The sequence below is a fragment of the Polypterus senegalus genome, chromosome 6 (genome assembly GCF_016835505.1).
Source record: "Polypterus senegalus isolate Bchr_013 chromosome 6, ASM1683550v1, whole genome shotgun sequence".
NCBI classification, from domain to species: Eukaryota; Metazoa; Chordata; class Cladistia; order Polypteriformes; family Polypteridae; genus Polypterus; species Polypterus senegalus.
The window spans coordinates 63,659,696-63,681,891 of NC_053159.1; the positions used below are offsets into that span (position 1 = coordinate 63,659,696).

A 22,196-nucleotide genomic window follows, 5' to 3' on the forward strand; every position below is an offset into this window, starting at 1 on the left:
AGACCTGGCACTTAAAACTTTCTCTCGCAGTTTCGCTGAGTTTGTGCCAAACACCACCCTGACAATCTCATCTTCCTCTGCATAAGCACAGTTCTTCACCCGTGAATATTTAGCAGCAGTGTTTCTATTGGATTGCCGCTGACGGACGGCCTTATATGGGCAGGCACTAAATTACAAACGCCAGCGGCAGCCTGTCTATGAACTTAATTTAAAGTTCAGGTTTACACCGTGCTTTGTTTCCGAAGTAGCAGCACTCATGAATATGGTTGTATATGTCATTTGCTCGCTTCTTATTGTTTCGCTGCCTTCTCAATTATATAATACATGTTTTCTTCAGCGCTTTTTGGAGCTCTTCCTGGTTTTCTACGTACTGCGTGATTATGTGAGAGGCGTGATGATGTCACGCGAAACTCCGCCCCCACGGCTTTCGAGCTCAACTCCATTACAGTAAATGGAGAAAAATAGCTTCCAGTTATGACCATTACGCATAGAATTTCGAAATGAAACCTGCCCAACTTTTGTAAGGAAGCTGTAAGGAATAAGCCTGCCAAATTTCAGCCTTCTACCTACACGGGAAGTTGGAGAATTAGTGATGAGTCAGTGAGTGAGTGAGTGATATATATATACATGAAAAATAACTGGAATTTTGTTGTTGTTAGGTTGGTACTTGTAGTACATGGTTGGGCTGCTAGGGCGATCTAGTTACACTCCTCACAAGTCAGCCTGCCAAGTGCCATCAGTCTGGAAGGTTGTGCTTGTGTTCAGTGAATTTTGTAAAAGTAGTTTTGTGCAAGCGTCGTTTTTTTTACGATGGCCGATTATCGTGACCAACGTGCGGCAGTGAAATTTTGTTTTCTTCTTGAAAAAAGTGTTGCAGAAACTATTGTTATTGAAACGGTATGACAACCCTGAACCACCCACCCTACTCGCTGGATTTAGCTCCGTGTCATTTCTTTTTGTTCCCTCGGATGAAAAAATACTTGAAAGGAAGGCGTTTTGCTGATGTCGAAGAGGTGAAACAAGAAACGACCAGAGCATTAATGGGCATTACTTCAGATGAAGTTAATAAATGTTTAGAACAATGGAACAAACAGTTAGATAAGTGTATTTCCGCCAATGGAGAGTACTTTGAAGGAGACTAATTGTAGTTTGTACAGAAAATTAAATTAAACACATTTAAAAATATTTTCGGTTATTTTTGGGTACCCCCTCGTATATACACACACACACACACATACATATACATATATATATATATATATATATACACACAGTATACGTATATATATATATATATATATATACACATATATATATATACACACATATCGCTTTGTTTGCAAACCCACCCGGCCTGCACTACACGCCAGCCACTTCATGTCTCTGCCACCTGCATTGTGAAGAAGGGGGCTGAACGCACCCCAAGGAGACGCGGTTGCTCCTCCGAAAACCCCATTTAAACGGTGATACAATGGGAAACAAATACAGTTTTTTTTTCCTCCTCTTTGCTGATTAGCTGCTGGTTTGTTGCAGCTGCCATGTCACGTGATCTGCATCTCGCACAGCGCTTCGAACATTTAAAAGCCTGTACAGCAGCTGTCCTACTCTTTGACTTTTATTTCCGGCCCCGGGCTTGGTTAAATCTTTTGGCACAAAGTCTCGTCTCCCGGGACGTACGTTCTTCATATCTTTTAGTTTATAATTTAAAAAAGGAATACGAATCTGAAAATCTAACAATATCACATTAAAGTTCAATAAAATCTAATAAGAATGATACCAAACATATATACTGTATGTAGGTTTAAAAATAAGCCCGATTTAAAGCGTGAGAAAAAAGTCACATAAAATCATTGCACTTTTAGGCTTAGGATTATATAGAGTGTATATATATATATATATATATATATATATTATATATAGTGTGTGTGTATATATATATATATATATATATATATATATATATATATATATATATATATATATATATATATATATATATATATATATATATAAATGAAATTGTGGACAGTTGGGACACCAGGAGCCACAAAAATCTACCCTTATGTCTCTGGTCCAAATATAGATCCGCACCTGACCCAGATATAATTTTAGGCAAGGCAAAGCGACCCCAGAAAAAGAAAAAAAAAAGTCAACTGAAGCATAGAATCTGGTGAGCTTGGGGTCAGAAGGACAGGTGCTGGCAAGGCCTCGAAGCAAAGGAGAAATAGAGGTCAGAGGTGTTAGAAGAGGGGTATGGGAAGTGTTTGAGAGGAATTTCTGTGCAAGTACTGTAATGAGAGATGGACCAGCCATCCCACATTATAGACAGAGGACTATCCTGTAGGTTAGTGGTACCTTTAGCACATTTACTGTTTTTCCTGTGTTTTATTTTCTACATTGTGTTTTCCTCTACTCACTGTAGAAATCACACCTATACAGTATTTACTTTTTTGTAATAAATGTTTATTTTCAAGTATTTTTCATTTGTTGTTGTCAATATTGGTTTGGAGAGAACGTGAGGGTACCAACTAGGTTGTACCTGGGTTCCAGAGGCTACAAAAGTCCTAGAAATAGGCCCAGGCTGTCAATTAAACAGTAAAGATAGAGGCCATTGAGTCTTTTAGACCAACTGAAATTCCAGGCTTTCAAGGATATCTTGGTGTTCTTGTTGCAAACATATGGCTGCCCAAACCCCAAAGGTGGGGACAGGGCATGGTTAGAAGTGATAGAGACACTAAATCACAATTACTTTGAGTGTACAGTCAGCATGAGAATTTAGGGGCAACACTCAACTTGTGAGAAAGAAAAGACCTGGGTAGAAAGATAGAGAAACAGGAAATGAGAGGATGTTTGTTATCCTCCTTCGGACTAATATTTTTGTTTGTGGCATACATTGGTCTCTTTGGCCTTATTCTGGAAAATGCTGCAGCAGGAATACCCCTTTTTTACTTTAAATATCCATATCTATCTATACATAGATACAGAAGTAGTATGGAGGAACAATGTTAAATATTGCTATTGTGGGATCAGGATTCAATTTCCATCACCAGCACTGTTCATGTAGAGTTCAGGCATTTATGAACTTGGATATTCTCTGGGTACTGGGTGTTTCTTTAGGTTAACTGGTTAGGTATGACAGCATGCATGTGTGCAATATGATACACTGGTAAGCCATCCAGATTTGGTTCTTGCCTTAAACTATTATGATAAAAATAATTTGGGTTCCATGCCAATCTGTAATAAACTTATAACTGCAGACATCACTGTAGACTGAAGAGTAACCTCCAAAATTCAGAGCTCCGTGGATTCAACTCCCTTCCATGGTAATCAACAAGTAGCCCAAGATCCCATCTAGGATTGGCTTCTGTTTTGTGTATGAAGCTGTCAGGACAGACAGGGTTTTTATTATTTTAATCTGGATGAATGGACTGAAAACCACAGAAACAAATCATACATGAATATTCCCTAAATATTTGAAGAACAAAGCCTAATAATGTTATTTTTGGATTTGCTTTTTGGTTTTGTACATATTGTTTTGTTTAATGTAGTGAAAAATTCATAGCCCCGTAAAAATCAGATCTGTTTTTGTTTTATGCGCTTTTACGGCTATCAGCTTTGAACAGGACACTGACAAAATATTCACAACATAAAGAAAAACACCAAAATTATTGAAGGAAGAGCAGCAAATTGTCCTGTGTCACATCAATGCTCTGATTAAAGTTGAAAGTAACAGTCTTTAGAACTGGCAATATTCATGTTGTCATTAAGGAAAACATCACAAATGTTAATGTGACACTAAAAAAGGGCGAATATGGTTATTCGCAAGATAATTATAGGCAGTAAACAGCAACTGAAGCACATCTTGTACTAAACATTTGTAAAACTAACTCAATACAGAAAATGAATAAATGCGTACATACCTGCATGTGTCTCTCTCCTCACTTTACCGCACTGTGCTTTTGTGAATCTCACAGTCCTGTTATATTGTGAGCCCGGCTGCATTCTACACCAGTCCACTTTGTTAACAATTTGTTATTAATTTTTCTGAAGAATGCGCTCCTCCTTACTGAACAGATTAAGTTTAAGTAATAAAGATTATTAAGAGGCTGTCTGTTGCACTATTTACAATCTGATTTTCACGGGGCTGTAAAGTTTTTATTAAAACGGTAACATTGCTGGCCACAGGATTTATTGCAAAACTGTAGGCAACAGTAAATTATTTGCCTTTTGAGCAGGTATCCAACATTCAAACTGTACAGTGTGGATGCATACAGGTAAGCAGTTCAACATGCACCATGGAAAACAACACTATTTGAATAATTTTTTTCTTCCATGAAAATTGACCACTCAGTGAATCAAACATTGCAATGAGTTGAATCCTATCACGGAAGGGCCCCGAAATAAGCACAAACCAACCAAAAGGCGATTAGAGTATCATTTTTTCACTCATACACATTACAACACTGACCCTGTGTTTATGAGAGTACCCAGTTTAATAGTCTTCATTTTTGGGGGTGACAAATACTGAGATAATGTAGACGAAAAACGACAACGGAGTGTCCCATTGGACTATTCTGATGCTTATAATACCACCTCTGGGTAAGAGGGGGGCGCTGCCGCTAACTTTATCATCTCTTTTTCCCTCTGCAGTTTCAAGAAAATGCCCAGTGAGGTCAACTGAGTCCTATCAGAAACTCCACCTCTTCCAGTCAAGAACTACAAGTACTGATGTCCCTGGAAAGAATGGCATCAAATGAGAAGAGATTTCCGATCCTGACCAGCTCAATAGAGACTTTAAAATAGACAAACCTTGCAGGCTGACCAGGCAGCTGGCAAGCATGTTTTACGTTCTTGCACCACCAAGCGCTTATTTCAGTTCCGGACTTTGTGGAGCCCGTTTGATCCCCAGACTTCTCTTGAGAACTCCTCCACTCTTTTGTTCCATAACAGGAGACAAATCTCTACATTTTTAAATGAAAATATGGTAGTGTGGACAGAGCCAACGTTTCTTCATTGACAACTTGTATTTTAGATTATTTTTACAGGTGCTACCATTTCACATGTTTTGACATGGCCATGTTGTTTATAGTCACTATGCCTGTTGCCGGTCATGTCACATGTTATGCAATTTCTCCCTACCTATATTAGATATCGTCACACTACTCTCAGTGTTCAGGTTTATGGATATTATGGAAAGTCAGTAAGAAATCGTACAATGGAATCAAGACTTTGCACATAAAAATAATAATTATTACTATTATTATTAATATGTGTTCAATAGCTTTGATATGGGATTTGATACTCTTTGTAGTTCATGTTTTTTGGGTTTGACTTCTGCCCATTTCCCTTGACGGTTCTTTCCCTGTTGATTTGTGATGCCTTAATTTCCCAGTGTATTCATTTAAATGCAGTTCTTGGGATAAACTATTGTTACCTGATCATTAAAGATACTGAGAAAAAAATAATCCATCGTGGATTACAGTGATTGGACTCCAGTCAGCAAAGTGCAGTATTTTTAATAAATACGCCCTTGACAATGCAGCTGTTTTATTATCTTTTAAATAAGCCCCCAGTGAATTTTTGTTAATTGTGTTTCATATGACCTGGTAACTGCAATTGCTACATAAGCCTGGCAAATACAGTACACCGATTGTCCCCCAACCTTGAATGGTTCAACTATACTACCGGTACTCAGCTCCTCTCAGAAGCATTTGCACAGTGGCTTCATCATGTGACTGAGAATACCATAAGAAGCCAGCTGTTTCAAGGATATTAAAAGACCATCCCATCTGTAATTAGGTAACCACTTCTTTATTATAACATACAAAACCAAAGGCTCATATCACCTTGTCTGGCTGGGGAGCTTTTAAACTACAGACAGCAGAACATTTTAGCCTGGGGAATGAAAGAGTACAAAAATGACAGAGGCACTTGAAACTAAACTGAACATTTAATAACAGTAGAGAAGGACAGTTTACCCACACCAATAATAGTTTCAGTTGTCTTCACAACCATGCAACTGATGTCTATTTCTACATTTAGAATTATTTGAGTCATATGGTAAGGCTGTGTTTTTTGAGTAGATTGAGTTCTCCAAGTCTTAAGCAAATCATCTGATATGTGTCATTGTCAAAAATGGCTACTGAAAAACAATAATGGGAAAAATGTTTAGACATCAGCACACATAGGTGTGGGTCACCATTCACATAATTAAGGTTACCAACTGTCACATCATTAGGGTTGTCAAAAGTATCAAAATATTGATAAATATCAATTTTAACATTTTTAAATGACTGCAGTGCTCATTTTTCATTGTATCAATTCTACAGCCCACTTAAAATCACTTCCAGTTTGCCATGGCTCCAGTTGCACCCCCATTTCCATCCACTCACAAGTGTTAATAAGATGGCAATTTCAGCAACGTCGGAGCCTTCGCCAACATGCTTAACTGACAAAGATGGCAGCTGGAATGGCATCTGGAAATACTTCAGCTTGTAGAATATCAGGATGAAAAACCACAAGATGATGCAAGTCTGTATGCTAGATTTGCAAGCAGGTCAATACAAAAAAAAATCAAGAGGTACCTAATTTCTAAGTTTCAGAAATACTAATTAAGGATAAACCTGTAAACCGTTGCATTTGAATTAGGGATGCAAGGTTTATTTTGTTCTACAGGTTAAAATGTTATTTATAGCACTTAAACATTTAACACATCAAGACAGGAATCTTCAATAATTTTTACCTGCACGCCATTTTTATTCTGTGTTGTTCATTCAAGGGCAGCACTGTTTGGCACTACAGGGCCCTCTGTTGTTGCCTCGATTTTTAAACCCTTGCTGTGAAGTTTTCAGCCGTAGCGTGTTACTTTCTTCCTTGCAATTTAAAAATTACATTTCATTAAATTCACTATATAATGCAAGGCTCTATAACTTTTTAATGCTGAATTGCATAAACAGTGGTGGTAGACCTTCGTGTGTTTGTACGCTTCCACTGTATACTGCATGTGTTAATGCAGAATTCCATCTGAAGGAAATTGGAATTTCTGAGTTTCTAGTTGGAATTTTTAACTAGAATGTTCTCACATGTCAGATTTGCAGCTCAGTAACTTGGGGCTGGACTGTCAAGTCTGAGTTTGTCCTCTTTCAGATCATGACATCAATCCAAAATAGCGCCATACATTGCAAACTTTAGTGAAACTCTAGTATTACACTGTTTATTAGCACTTCTCTCAATTTGTGTCTCATTAAATCAGTCATATACACAGTGTTGTCCAATCACTATCTGTGGTCTTGTTGCTACGGTGTTTGGATACACAAAATACTGTGTAATGCAAGTTATCAATTGTTTTATTTTCCAATGTTGCAAGTACAACAAAGGTATTCCTGGACGCGTCTGTATTGGTTTTCCAGATGTTTTACTTGAATGAGTTCAACTCGGGTGTGACATCATTTCCAGTTCTGAGTTAAATGGAACTCAAAAGTAGTACGTCAGGGCTCATTTTCATCTTAACAATGGCACACTGCAAGAGCACAGTGGCATGCCAGACTGTCTTAAAAGACATTTGGAAGTTAACGAGGATATTGTAGTTTATTTAAACAAAAATGCCTTGTGTACAGTTGGCATTTATGCAAAGCCTTTAAGTGTGTTAGTGATCTGTTTGAGTGTTGCTTTTCTGAACAATTGTTTACAAAAGACTGTATTAATATTCTTTTAACTTGAATGCTTATTTAGTGTTTAACATATTTATGATTGCTGTTTACAAAATGCAATACTAATTCAATTAACATTTAATAACATTTGTAATATTTTACTGTACTACCTTAGTAACAGCATTTGTTTTCATCAATGTAAGACAACTGTTGACCTGATTTAAACTTCTTTACTTTTTATTGTTTAAAGAATCCGTTACAAAAGATTGCACTACTTGAAGTATTTGCATTTAATAACTGAAATTTCTATTATTTGTTTTCAGCAATATTTTAATGCATACAGTACTGAAATTTATATAAATGTACTTTTTATCGAATTGCAGTACCCCTAGCATCAAATCAAAGTTTGAAAATTTGGTAACTTGACAACCCTAATGCTGCAGTGGGCTGGCACCCTGCCTGGGGTTTGTTTCCTGCCTTGCGCCCTGTGCTGGCTGGGATTGGCTCCAGCAGACCTCCGTGACCCTGTAGTTAGGATATAGCGGGTTGGATAATGGATGGATGGATGGATGGATGGATGGACAACCCTACTATGGATGTGTCATGCATGCATGCCAGAGGATCTCCTTACGAGCTCTATCGAGGTATTAATAACCTGCCAGGATAAGAGGGGGCACTGTCACTATAAGTGCCTTCTCCTTCTCTCAACACAGCACCAAGAAACCACCCTGTGAGGGCATTTAGCCCCGCCCCTTCCTGTTCTCTGACAATTAGAACCATGACTGCCCAGAAGGAGGCATTTCTTTGGGAAAAGAAACCCACAGGACAGAACTCTTGAGCAAACAGACCCTGATCCAATGGCTAAAGTTGCATTTTTTTTTTACTTGTAAGTCTGAAGGCAAGACGCCTAATGCCACAAAGTATTTGATTTTTGTTGAACTTTATGTTGGATTAAACGGGACAACAGAGATGGCACCCCAAAGTTTATGACGAGACCTGTCATTCCTTCTCCCGGGTACACATGGTATTGTGACAGCTATTTTGAATTGTTTTACACCGCATATCTTGGTTAACTACATTCAGGCCTTTTGCAACTATGCCCTGCACACTCTCCATTTAATGTGTGCCATGGGTAGGCAATTAAAATTATAAAACAAAAGTTGGTCCCACCTGCTGCATGACTCATATAACTTTTATATCTGCTATATTGTCATAGGGTTAGGCCACCTATCAGCCAGACAAATCCAAAGTGAAAATTCAAAACGCGACCAAAAGCCAGAATATCCTGCTAAACTAAGATGTCTAAGCCTAAGACAAAATCTCAACTCAAGGAACAACAAAATGATGTTGTTTCACCACAGTATATTTATTCTTCTTATTTTTTCACATTAGGTGCTTTATTTATATTCTTTCAAGACAGCATGTTTTTTATTTGCTCTTCCCCTTTCTAGCACTACAGGAGGTTTTTCTTTCTAAAGTGAGTGTTTTTTCTTATTTCTTTACTTGTTTACCCTAAATTTGCCACAAACAAACAAAGTGTCACTCTGACCACAAACATCAAAGACATGACAGGGGAACTCTGCCTTGTCAAACTGAAACATGCCTTTGACAAAATGGTTCCTGTGATGTTGTGTGTGTAGCTACAGCACCAGCAGCACAAAAGATGCCCTCACTGCATTACTTCCAATTACCTCACCAAAATATAAACGCAACAAATGCAAAATTAACATTAACAATGATTTTTAAAAAATGCACACTCAAGTGACCCATATGTTGACACCAGAGATCAGATGCTACCATTGTTCACCATGAACCTGCAATCTCATCCAACGTACCTTTACCTTTATGTCAAAGAAACGCTTTAGTCATTTAATGCCTGGCATGCTTTGGCGAGTTAAATATTTGCAGGGATCAACTGCTGATTTGCTCGGCCTCTGCACTCATCTTCCACAATAACACAAAGTGCATACAGCTATACACTGGGGATTTTTGCTTTCAACACTTGTCATTGTCCATTGCAGTACCCCGATGATCTTTCTCTGTTCTCTAATTTGATGATTTTCCAAAATTCTCATCCCAAACAGAATGAGACAATTCACAGGTTAACTGGAGATTTTACTTCATATGTTATATTTGCTTACACTTACCAATACTGTCATAAATGTTGCTGTCAATTTAGCCTTTGTTTGTTGCTGCTGTGTTTGCCATTAACAATTTGAGCCATTACAGCTCACATGTATTGCTTAGCAGATGAGGTGTATGGCTCATTTATAACCAATGTTTATTTAATTCGGATATTAAGCAACATTACTGTAAATCTCTATTTAGATAAGCAACTGAAATGTTTATATGATTGTTGTTCAGGTTACAAAATCAGGAAAACACTATAAACACTATATTCTTTCACATGACAAAAAACAATAAGAAAAAAGCAATCCATGATTAAAGAAAGAAAAAGATAAATCTTACTTGTTTTGCACTTGTCTGTAAATGGAAATATTTTTTTCCTTCATAATGACCAATAATGACATTTAATGTTTACATAAAGGCTCTATATACTAAAATGAAACTCTTGTTGTGTATGCCTGTTGACAATCAAGTATGGTGTTCCCTTGTTTCCAATATCTGTTTATCATTCATCAACCTATGCTCCTGAAACAAAGCAGATAAAACATGGAAGCTTTTTATATGTGGTTGTCCTATCATAAAAAGGACTGGAGTCACCATCCACCATCCATATGTAGGATTACACTCAAGTGTAGGCTCCGACATCTTTATCACTGCCATCCCAATAAAGCAGCAGGTATACAGAAGCAGCATCACAGGTGTGTGATGTACAAGTCAGGTTATGCTTAAGAGGTATAAAACACTGATGAAGGCACATAATGATCATATGCTGGTGCCATCCTCTTATCTCGTAACAATATACACCAGCATTTGATGATGTCCAGATAAGAGTTAGCAGACTAATTCCACCACTGCGATAAGAGCTAGAAAAGGTCCAGAGATGAGCGACTAGGCTGATTCCAAGGCTACAGGAGTTGAATTATGAGGAAAGATTAAAAGAGCTGAGCCTTTACAGTTTAAGCAAAAGAAGATTAAGAGGTGACATGATTGAAGTGTTTAAAATTATGAAAGGAATTAGTACAGTGGATTGAGACTCTCATTTTAAAATGAGTTCATCAAGAACACGGGGACACAGTTGGAAACTTGTTAAGGGTAAATTTCGCACAAACATTAGGAAGTTTTTCTTTACACAAAGAATGATAGACACTTGGAATAGGCAACCAAGTAGTGTGGTAGACAGTAAGAACTTAGGGACTTTCAAAACTCAACTTGATGTTTTCTTGGAAGAACTAAGTGGATAGGACTGGCGAGCTTTGTTGGGCTGAATGGCCTGTTCTCATCTAGAGTGTTCTAATGTTCTAAAGAGCAGCAAGGAAAATTTAAAGGAGCTGAATCTCTTCACCAAAGCAAAGTAAAAGTAGCTAGGAAAGAAATAAAAAATAAGAAGACAGCACTCAAGGTGAATGCCAAATGTTAACTGTTATATATGGGTAAATTCCTTACTAATGTTAAAAACTGTGAACTTAGAAGTAGTAATCTGATGTAAGCATGTGCTCTTAAAGGAGTATTAATCTACAATGGTGGCACAGAGGCACAGGGGTAGCACTGCTGCCTCACGGAAGAAGACCAAGGATCACATCCCATGTGCTCCCTGTGTGGAGTTTACATGTCCCCCCCGTGTCTGCATGGGATTGCTCCTACAGTCAAGCAAAATGCAGGTTAGGTGGATTGGCAACACTAAAACTGGCCCAGGTGCTGTTCCTGCCTTGCACCCTATGCGTACTGGGATAGGCTCCAGACTTTCGCATTCCTTGAGCAGTCATAGAAAACAGTATGGGATGGTATTACTCATCATGCAAGGCAGAATAAATTCACTTTAGCTTACTCTGGACATACCAAATGAGACAGATGAAACTTGATGAACTGTGCTGAACTGAATGGCTTTTCTTATCATAATATTTTTCTTATTTCTATTCTGCAACCTATTACTGCAGATGGAACCAAAGGACCAACAGAAAGAAATATAAACATTATTCATTGCTTGCTCCATTGCAGAAGAAAAATCTTCAGATGGCATCTCCTCCAGTCACCCAATGGAGAGCAAGGTGTACAATATGTTAAGAAATGCAACTCGGTCCAGAAATTATTGTCTTCTATATGGTCAAGAAGCCCACCATCTTCAGTGGTGACCATTTTCATCAGTCAGTAAGAGCACTGGAAAAAATAAAATCATATTTCAAATATAAACTGCTTTGCTATAGGGCCCTAAAATAAGGATAGAGGGTCTGTTCACAATTAAAAAACACAAAAGGAGAGAAGATCTTTAACAAATACAGGATCTTTGACCAACTGTTAGCCATTATGATAAGCAGGCAGGTACCACAAAATTAACAGATGGGATGACCAGGAGCCTACAATGCTGAAAGCAGAGACAGACATCTACTATTCTACTCTGAAACATAAGAATCAAGTCATGAACACTTCTGTCATTCACGGATCAAATGAGTTGACCCCAGCCCCAGCCCCATAAATCACACAATTTGGAACTGTGTGGACTGCACGATCTACAGCATGTTCAAGCATGCCATCATTCACAAGACAGCAGTCAACTCATCTAGCGTCTGAAGAAAGGAAAGAAAAGAACAATAAAGGAAATGTGTGCTCCAAAATTTGTTTTACTTGGTTAGTGTGCAACTACCTTAATACAGTAATTATGTGTTCCTTAATTTGATGCTTTGGCAATAATTTAAAAAGTATGCTGCTCAAGTGCCTCTGAATTGGACTTAACTGAACTGAGGGTCCCACTTATCCCACCCACACCATTAACAACAAAGCTGTTAGCGATTAGAGAAATTCTCTTGGCACAGGACCAGACCCACCTGTCTTGGGCCACAACTGGGGTCAGACTGATGAACAGCACCTATGGATTCGGCTTTGAAGGTCATGATTAAAAATGCTAAATTTCACAGTGTTAACTGGGGGAAATAAATAGGGCTATTCCTATTAGCGCCGGCATGCTGCTGTTATTGAAAACAACTGGTGCAACATCAATGGGGTCAATGCATCAAAAGAAATGTTTTCATCTGTTCTCTGCTACTGCAGAGAGGGACAAATTCATTTTTTAAATTAGCCATCATATCTAGGAACTCTACCAATACTCTTAAATATACTGGTTCTTTACTGGCATTTTGTGGTTCTTTACTGGGTTGTGTGGTTCCTTGTTGAACCATCGCTTGACAAGGCACCATTTCATTCTGCTGTGGATTCTTTGCATATAAAATTGGTTCTTTGTGCTTTGAAAATGTTCCTAATACGTAGGGAAAAAATGAAATTTTTAATGAATGACAAGCTACCTAGCAGGATAGTAACAGATTAAGAAAACCTAAATTTAGATTGTGTTATTTAATGCAGCAAGAATACTTTTAAAATGATGGCTCATTGGCATTTCACAAATCTGTCTCCATCTATTCATGGATATTTACTGTACGTAGCTTGTTACAAATCTAAATAAATATATTTTTTTTCTGGAACCTTGACGGGGATGGGTCTTTTGGGAACCAAAAATGGTCCCCCTATGGCTTTGCTCTAAAGAACCACTCTGTCCCTTTTATTTTTAAGAATACATAATGAATGAAGATTTTCATTGAAACCTTATCCTGTAAGGCGCCTTTGCTCATTGACCACAATCATTAAGTTCAAGTTTATTGCTGTGTGTTAAAAGTAGAGTGAAATTCTTACTTGTACTTCTGACCAACATGTAACCACTCTTTTGCGCATTACTACATCCATCCATTTCCAAGACCATTTAATCCAGCTCATGGCTTAGTCAACTGGCCCCCATCACAACAGAGTTTAAATGCAAGGCAGAAACCAAGCATGGACAGGACTCTTATCTATTAAAAGACACCATCAAGAAAACACCCTCACTTGCACACTCACACGGGCCAGTTTTGAGTTACCTGTTAACATGAAAGCCAATGTGATGGAAGAAGAAAACCAGGTACAAAAATTCAAGTAGATACGAGGAGAATGTGCAGACTCCACACAAACAGTGACCAGGTTTGGATGGGAAGCCAAGAATGTGGATTTTGCACTACAATCTGGGTTTACCATGTTGATCTAAACGCTCGTTCTTTCTCAACCAGTATGTGACTCTGAGTGAATTAAACACAGTGGTTCAAACTGAGAAATACAGGATGCAGACAATTTTTCTATTCCGTCCATGCCATGTACCTTTGGGTGGTGTCCGGTATAGTATGGTACTACTGTATATGACATATAGTTTTTTTCTCACAATAATTAAAAATAAACTCAAATAAACTTTGCACACAGTATGTAGAATAGTGCTGTAACTTTAACACATAAACTACACTTGCATGAATAACTTTAATACAGAACCATTCAAAAGAACACCAAACTTTTCTGCTACTGTTAACAAATAAACGAAATCCTTATTTTATGAGGTCTGAACAACGTGCATATCACTCCATGTTTTTAATTATCAGAGCTGTGTGCCTCTCAAGTCTGTTTCGCATTGAGCCGAACAATATGGTAATATTTATTTATGGAGCAGTCTGACACACGCCAAGATAAACATTTAATAGACTAAACTTGGAGGATATACTGTAGTATATTTCAGCTACTGCATGTAAATCTCCCAAGATCAGAAATGCACGTTTAGAACAATGAACACAGTCACTGGTCACAGTTTTAGCCATTTGAGATTTATAAACTAGTGATTCTTCCATTTTACCTCTTGTATAGGTTTAATTTCTCTTTTACTACTTGCAAAGCACTTTGAGCGACTCTTGTGACTTATGAATTAATATGTTCGTAAACAATCGCCGTGCCAATAGCATATTCGTATGAAATGAAGTAATGGACTTGTAACACTATAGTACGTTAGACACACCTATGCAGGTAGCTATCACAGCTTGGTCTGCACGCTCTTCTATAAGTTGAGCAATCAGAAGCAGCACCCTTGTGTAGTAAACTAGCCGTTTCATCCTGATGCAGTGTGACTCGTCTATAGTACACTAGCCCTGTCAACGCCCGACTGCTGGTTCATATAGCGCCTTTCACTCCAGCTTCCTTGCCATTCCCTTTAGCCCACATTTTCCGCATCAGGATATTTACTTGGCACTCTAGCCGACTGTCACCCGGTACTCACATGTAGGGCTGCAGCGCCCTCGCGCCGAATCTCGCAGCCAGAGCCCCAAATATCAGGAAAACACAAACACCCGCGCGATGCCGATCCATGGCTCCCGTGCCCGTGCGCCTTCCTCCTTACGCGCACATAAGCATCCGAATTCGCCTTCAGCAGACACCTTCCACAGACCTGCTCAACGTTGTCCTTATACCGGGACAGCGTGCCTACTTTCTTCTTAATTTCCCAACCTTTTCTGTTCGGAGTATCCCGAAATCGGAGACACCTCCCCGAGGAGGTCGGGGGGGAGGTGGGGAGGCGGGCCAGATAAGGGGACGGGGTATAGAAGGGAAAAGGGTGGGGGTGGCTGTTCCGCGAAGCGGTAGGTCAGAGGGGTCACAGGTTTAGGAAATTCCGAGCATCTCAGAACGTACTCGCATTCTCGCGCGCACGCACAAAACCTCAAAGACTGCTGCTTGCAGTTTAAGAGATATAATTAAAACCATTAAGGGGCGATTAAATATATTCATGCATTCAGTGCAGCAACCTGCGACCGGATGATCGAAATTCTCGCCAATTAGCGGCTTATCTTCGAACTGTTGCTTTTGTGCGCTTGACGCTGGCGTGATGCGACAAAGGACTGTACCTGCAAAGTCACCCTTTATATAGCATCTTCAAGGCGCAGTACCATTAGCGCAGGAAAAGCTATATTTTATTTCATAAAAGGAAGCTTTTTTCTGTACTTTCCAAGTGTACGCGTGTATGTTGCCAAAGTAATTCGAACTCCTGGCAGCGCAGCAGTGTTGATCTTGACAGTTTCAAATAACTCGGCGAGGTCTTTAGGGAGCTGCCGAATCGGGAATCTGTTCTTGGATTCACTGTAACTTTACGGGATACTGAAGTACATACTGTCGATTAATCCTGTTGTGACACCTATGGGCGACAATCGTTGATCTCCTTTGCCTTACCTTCTACTTTTAAGATAGCCGTTTGCTTTACAGGGGTCTGCGCTTCAGTAAACCGTCCTGTGATGTGAGCCGCTGGATAAATGTGACCATTTCTGCATATTGCCGCTCCATACCAGACTGTACTGACCAGCGCAGCTTAAGTGCCCCCTGCAGCACCTTGCACCGGTCGAGCTGTCCACAATAGAGTCCAACATGTTTTGATGTCTAGTTATATTGTGACTTACACCGGAGAAACTCCCAATTTCTGGACAATACTTTACACAAGAAATTACAGCATTATACTAAAGAGTCGTGTCTTCAAAAAAGCAATGATCAGAAGAACTTGAAGTTGTGCAAGCAACATCAACCATTCCCCCAATGGGCTATGAGGGATCGAAGTTACTCCTTTTCACAAAACTTTGAAAAGATGGGGATTGGTAATACATACAAGCAACTGGAGTGTAATCTTTTGCCATTTTGGGGTTGCTGATCACAAATATGATAATATTTTTTATATATGATTCTTTACAGGTGCAGTCTTAGCTCTCTAAGAGCTAGTACAAGAAGGTTAAAAATCACAAATTTCAAAGATAAGCATGTGGCATATCATTTTAGACTATTTCAATGTCAGCGATATAAATATGTTATTTCCGATTTTTGATCCTTTACTAGGGCTCTAGCCCTCTGTGGACCACTATCATAGGGTGAATAATGACACATTTCTACTACTATCGAAAATATTTAGGCTTCAAGCATTTAAATTGAGGCACACATTTTAATATTTCAAATATCTGATGCAACTGTTGTTGGTTATTACAGCATGTATGTCTGTCTCATGTAGTAAATCATCACATTTCTTATAAACACCACAAATTAGAGCTACTTACAAGAATTTGGACTTTTTCACACACTTGATTCATTGTAAACAATTATATCTCATTTGTTAAAGTCGTTCTTAACATTTTGAGCAGCCCAGTACTGTTGCACAATTCAAATTCCCAAACTGGATTTTATTGTCATGCTTTACCTGCACTATATTAAACATCAACAGTACTACAGCATTGCTGATTTCTTTGCCATGATTCACACTGTACACAACCTGATCTGCACTATTTACTGAGCTTACAGTGAAAATCCGAAGGCGGCAGCATTTCTTACTGTTCCATCTGGCAGCTATTGCTGTCATCTCTTGTTGGTTTTCAGTCATTCACTTTAAATCAATCCCACTCCCCAATTTAAGTACCGATCATCCACCATCCTTAAATTTTTAAATCAACTGCCATCCTCATGTTATTTAAGCATTACATATCACTCATCAGGTGTTTTTTGAATCAAAAATGCTGTACACTAATATTGAGCCTGCATATTATCTGAGCCATTAGCACTGCTGCCTCATTGTCTCTCTGACCCAGGCTCAAATCTCTTGCCAAGCAGTTCTCCACATGGTTTTTCCTCAAACAATGATAATATGAAGGTTTGGTTTACTGGCCATTCCAAACTGGACCAATATGAGCATTTGCGCATGCGATCCTACATTGCACCCGAAGCTGGTCAGCACCTTACGACCCTGAAGTGGATTAAGCTGTTTGAGAATATTTGTGTTGTTATTTGCATCAACGTGAATGACTGCACAGTGGGTAGTTCAACCAATTAACAGCAATATGACACTGGCAGGCTTAGGTGCTTTTTGAATAGAGGTGTAATGCTCTAGCTGTGTTTTCATGAGATTGCTCTACTATCCTTCAATTTAAATTATCAGACTGCCAAACTGAATAACAGCTCTCTATCAGCCCAGTCTATGCTTAGATTTAAATTAAACCAGTAAGAAAAACAAAACTTTCTGCAAATGTTGAACATGAATAAGTATGTTCCTTTATTAATCATTACATTCTCTAGAGACTTCAGTCATCTACCACACTAGTGGTCAGTCAAATTCTATTTAAGATATACTTAAAGAGTCCCAATAGTGACAATCATTCCTCAACAGTTTACAGACAATCAATTTAATAAAAACATTTTGACATATTCATCAAATCAGTTAGGTGAGCATGAAGAGTAATACATCTCACAGCTGGTGGAGAAATTGTGCTATGGCCTTGCCTTCATACTTGACAGTTTAAATGTTTCATCACGTCCAAGTCCAACCCATTGTCACACATGTGTGCATGGGGGACAGTTTACAGGCTCAAATAGTGGTATTCGTCAGCCAGACCTGGGGTCTGATCGTCTCTTCTCTTGTTCCTCCACAGCTCAAAACTTCATTGGCTAGCACAGAAACCTCCCACTTGATGCATCCAGACACCGCCAATTGCATTAGAAGAGTCCTATGGTGCACTTTGCGTGGCATTGAAGTGTCTCTCCTCTGCACTCTGGGGTCAAGGTATAATGTGAAGCAACTTTGTCTAATCTCCTGGCATATGTGATGATGTAATTGTAGTTACAATGAATATCACAGGCCATATGAAACACAAGTTATATTACCAATGAGCCAGCCATCACATACAGTACCATCAGCAAGTTGCCTGATCAACACTTCTTTGCCTCAAAATAAATGAATCACTGGTTTACCTAAGCCACATGGCCATAATGTTTGTCAGATGACTTGTGTATGAATGTTATGTAACTGCCGAAGGTTAACAGAAGCAGTTTCATGCTCACTAGGTGCCCTATATTCCAAAACACTGATTAGCCACAACATTAAAACCACCATTGTGACACCAAAAGAGCTCTGACCCATCAAGGCATTGACTCCACAAGACCTCTGAAGGTGTCCTGTGGTATCTGGCACCAAGACATTAGAAGCTGGTCCTTTAAGTCCAGTAATTTGTGAGTTGGGGCCTCACAGATCAGACATGTTTTTCCAGCACATCCCACCGATGCTCAATTAGATTGAGATGCTTGAACACCTTAAACTCTTTTTTATGTTATTGAGACCATTCCTGAACAATTTTTGCAGTGTGGCAGGGCACACTATCCTGCTTAAACACCCCACTGCTATTCCAGAATACCATTGCCATGAATGGGGACTATGTGGTCTGCAGCAATCTTTTGGTTGGTTGTATGCATCAAAGTAACATCCACATGAATGCCAGGACCCAAGGTTTCCCAACAGAGCATTGCCCAGAGCATCACACAACCTCCATCTACTTTCCTTCTTCCCATAGTGCATCCTGCTGCCATCTATTCTCCAGGTAAAATATGCATATGCATCTGGCCCTACACATGATGTAAAAGAAAAATTGATTTGTCAAACCAGGCCACCTTCTTCCATTGCTTCATGTCCAGTTCTGATGCTCACGTGCTTATTGTAGGCACTTTCCATGGTGGACAGGGATCAGCATAGGCACTCTGACTGGTCTGTGGCTACACAGCTCCATAAATATCAAGCTGCAATGCACTTTGAGTTCTGACACCTTTCTCTCATGGGCAGCATTACATTTTTCAGCAATTTGGGCAACTATAGCTGTTCTATGAGATAGCACCAGACAGGCTAGCCTCCATTCCCCACACACATCAGCCAGTTCACTGGTTGTCCTTCCTTGGAGCACTTTTAGCAGATACTAACCAATGCATACTGGGAACACTCCAAAAGTACTGTTGTTTTGGAGATGCTCCGGTCACCTAGCCATCACTATCTGGTGTCAAGGTCACTCAGATCCTTACGCTTGCTCATTTTGTCCTGCTCCCAACACATCATCTTCAACAACTAACTGTTCACTTGTTTCCTAATATATATATCACATTGACAAGTGGCATTATAATGAGACAATCAATGTTGTTTATTTCACCTGTTACTGGTTTTAATGTTGAGGGTAATCGGTGTATGAGTGGTGTCAATTGTCACAATCATGTTAGGAAAACTGGACACTGCTTGCAAATTTCCTTTTAAGTTGGCAGGTACTGTTTAACCAGACCATGCAGAAACTGAATGTAGCACCTCAAACATCAAACATTTATGGCTTTCAAAACAGTGGGCATGATGGAGGTAAAGCTTGGCTGATATATTTCTGACCTGCCAGACAGTTTCTGGTTGGTGCCAGAAAGTCAACCATTCTTAAAAAATGGATATTTCAGGCAGTCTTTCTTTCTAATGCCAGGACCAACTCAGCACAGAGCTCCAAGAGAATGCCTCTTGATAGTCTAAATCGGCTCATAAGCCAGTCATCATTATGGGAAAAAAAATCAGACTGATCCCTAAGAGCTTGTTCCTATCATATATGCCCATTTGCATTGTTTTCAAGCAGCTCCAAACAAACCATGCTGTGTCAAACCTTTGGCTATGAATAGGTTGTAGGGCCTCAGATTGAGAGCTTTCCACACCCAGGGAGTGAATCACGTTCATATTTTATTGCACTTTGGTTTCTGATTCTGAGAAGTGACAAAAGATAGGCTATAAAAACTGACAACAAACAAAAAGGTTGTTTAGTCAAATATGCAGCATGGGCCCTCTTAAAAGTGAACAAAAATACAGTCTATATATCACATTCATTACTTCTGAGGTTAATATGTTTGCCACATCAACACACATTACAATAATGGCTCAGTGATATGAATTATTATAAGAGTGAGTCATCATTGAGCTGGTTTGGCTGCATTTCTCTACTTGATCAAAGGTTTCATCATTTCCCACCTTCTCATAAATGTTGCATACAGATGAGTCAGAGTTGCCATAGATATTCTCAAGCTTTTCAGTCTAGTTTTCTTTTATAAAAACCAATGTTTGCATGTAAAGCTGTGTACGCACATTTCAAACCTCTTTTTGTGCTTACTCACATTTTATAAATTGGACCCCCAGTCTGGACTGTGTGCTGGTCCATCCCAGAGTTCATTCACACAAAGTTGGGGTCAGTTAGAATCAAGAGGTAATGTAATATGCTTGTCTTTATGACAGAGAAAAAAACTATAAAGACATATGCAGATCATGGCAGGTATGGAATTTGAACAAAGAATGCTGGATTTGTGATTTGGAAGCACTAGCCACTGCATAATCCTGAAAATCTTAAATTTTTTAACTATGGTAGATTTTTCTTAAATGTACACACCATTCTGAGCTCGTCAATGGAAATCACATTATATACAGGTATGTGTATAATGTAAAGTAAATAAAAAATAAATAAATAAATGACTCTGAAAGTGACTAAAGGTTCGGATATGTGGTCTTCTCCCAGTGGGTTGTGTTATGCCATACTTGATGTGTTTTTACCACATCACTTCCTTACAGTACATGCCAGCACACAGCAGGCTAACAAACAAACACAATATATCTTCACGTTTTTAAATTAGAATGTGGAAATAAAAAGAATGTTTCTTTATTTTATATAGCACCGTCTTGAGTGGCGGCTCTGAGGCTAGCGATCTGCACCGGCAATTAGAAGGTTGTCGGTTCAAATCCCATAAACACCAAAAGTGACTCTACTCAATTGGGCCCTTGAGCGAGGCCCTTAACCTGCAATTGCTTCATCCGGGGTATGACATTAATCTGTATCCAACCCTGCAAGCAGGTCCTCCAACTTACAGGAGAAATTCAGGGGTTGGCGGCAGGATTGGCACCATAAAAAACCTCTGACCGTTCCAGTGTCGTGCTAAGGTGTCACCGATTACATGGCTGCACTTGGGTCACAATCTGGGTGGTTTGTCACGTAGTGGGTGCGGCAACACACTATAATCAGCGCATGCACCCAACCTTCTTTAGTGAATGTCATCACAAGAAACATAATTACAGAACTCTAGTACAATTAATTATTTTCCCTTTTTATATGTCAGGTACTGCCAGGTTAAAATTACTTCTTCAAGTCAAAATGTGAATCAGAGGCAGGGAGCGAACTGACCACATCATGCTTTGCAGTCCAAAGCCTTAAATATCAAGCCATACGTTGCACAGAGCTGCTAATACCAAGTGATTCTGTTCGGGTTCAAAGAGATTTAGGGGCTTGCGCTTGTTTAAAATTATAACACCTGCAAAAATACTTGAGATTATACAAGTGAAGGTCTGCTTACAAAGAAAATCCAAACAATCAAGGGGGCACAGTTCTGGATCTAAGGAGTGACGCAGAAAGCTGAGGGAGTCTCTAAAAGCGTCCGTTTAATGAGGAGATTGGGTCTTGCTTAGGAATGTACTCATGATAAGGACTTGGCTCATAAATTAGTCATACACTAGCCATGTTGTTTGTTTAGAATGTGAAAACTATTTGGCGTACAGACAAGAAAGCAGAATTTTCCAGGCCATACTTAACTACAGCATTGTGTGACAGGCCTGTTTTGCCCTGAGCTAGGAGTTGCAGGTAGGATGTTAGCCATAAGAACATACTGACAAACACCCAACATACATTCACCTATTCAGACCATGAAAGCAATTTAGTACAGTTGGCAAGAAATACCATTCAAAGA

At 39.1% G+C, this 22,196-nt stretch overlaps 1 protein-coding gene across 1 annotated transcript in view; it reads right to left on the reverse strand.

The window, feature by feature from the left end:
• Positions 1 to 15,136, reverse strand: part of megf6b (multiple EGF-like-domains 6b) — a 204,634-nt gene extending 189,498 nt beyond the window's left edge. Inside the window, exon 1 of the mRNA XM_039756130.1 lies at positions 14,887 to 15,136. Coding sequence (XP_039612064.1) covers positions 14,887 to 14,975 — 89 coding nt within the window. The 5' untranslated portion in view covers positions 14,976 to 15,136. The remainder of the gene's footprint in view (positions 1 to 14,886) is intronic.
• Positions 15,137 to 22,196: the final 7,060 nt, after the last annotated feature.